Genomic DNA, 1,195 nt, shown 5'->3' with positions numbered 1-1,195 from the left:
GTTGCTAACAAGTAGCCAACAAATGTTGCTAACAAGTAGCCAACAAATGTTGCTAACAAGTAGCCAACAAATGTTGCTAACAAGTAGCCAACAAATGTTGCTAACAAAGGGAGGGGGAACAACAAATGTTGCTAACCTTTTCAAAGAATGTTGTTAAGAAGTTAATGTAACAAAAAAAAAAAAAACATAAAGGAACATTACGACAAACAAAACCATATCACGGACAAAAATCCAGTTTAGAGAAACAAAGTTTAGATTAAGAATAAGCAATACTAACTCTGAAAGACCGGAAAAATCAAAGATCAATTCCTCGGAAGGATGCACATGGTCAGCAGAGACTGTGTGGCGCCGTTCTCCACTGTTGCTGTGTTTGGCCGCCTCAGCTTGGATCTGGGCATGAAGCTGGGAAGTGCAAGAGCAAAGTAAACATACATTTGTTAATATCATGGCAAAAGGAAGGCTGTGGTGGACTGGACAAAGCTAAGACCCTACGAGCACCAAGCTAAATCTGGTATAGTAATTAACTTTATATCAACCCTTTAGCGTTCAGATTACTCTGTCGAAAGCATCCAGCACACTCTGTAAAGTGGTTGGAGTTAGGAAAGGCATCCAGCTGTAGAAACCATGCCAAATCAGACAGCAGCTTCACATTAACTCAAGCACCCATTACACTCTCGGAGTGGTCAGCGTTAGGAAGGGCATCCAGCCGTAGAAAACCATGCCAGATCAGACTGGGGTCTGGTGCAGCCTTCCAGTGTGCCAGCCCAGTCAAACCGTCAGACCCTTGCCTGCATGGACAATGGGTGTCAAATAATGATGATGATGATGATGATGATAATAACAATGACTTATACAACCCACTAAAATGAAATTACTTTGAGAAAGAAAGAAAGGAAGGAAGGAAGGAAGGAAGGAAGGAAGGAAGGAAAAGATGTACTGAGAAGCAATACCTTCATTTTCAGCATTTCATTTTCTTGTAGGATTTTCTTCTTCTGAAGTGTGTCTTCTTCAAAAGCAAGCAGTGTTGGACGGGGTGGAAATGGAATTAAGGAAAAAAAATCACACAAAATGAAATCCTTAACTGAAATCCTATCATTATTTGAACATTGTTTGGTGGCTTTACTTTTGGTTCCTAATGTCCGGAGTTCAAATTCTGCCAAAGCAAATTTGCCTTTCATTTTTTTCGGTGTCCATA

General features: G+C 40.4%; 1 protein-coding gene across 2 annotated transcripts in view; it reads right to left on the bottom strand.

Moving 5' to 3' along the window:
* Positions 1-1,195, bottom strand: part of LOC106867412 (WD repeat-containing protein 91) — a 35,945-nt gene that overhangs the window by 26,808 nt on the left and 7,942 nt on the right. For both annotated transcript variants that reach the window (XM_052975655.1, XM_052975656.1), the window contains exons 4-5: positions 951-1,034; positions 278-402 (exon numbers count right to left, since the gene is read on the bottom strand). In XM_052975655.1, the coding sequence (XP_052831615.1) occupies positions 278-402; positions 951-1,034 (209 nt within the window). The remainder of the gene's footprint in view (positions 1-277; positions 403-950; positions 1,035-1,195) is intronic.

The sequence above is a fragment of the Octopus bimaculoides genome, chromosome 22 (assembly GCF_001194135.2).
Source record: "Octopus bimaculoides isolate UCB-OBI-ISO-001 chromosome 22, ASM119413v2, whole genome shotgun sequence".
In the NCBI taxonomy this organism is placed as follows: Eukaryota; Metazoa; Mollusca; class Cephalopoda; order Octopoda; family Octopodidae; genus Octopus; species Octopus bimaculoides.
Note: the sequence above shows the minus strand (reverse complement) of the source record. Positions and strands in the feature narration are given on the sequence as shown.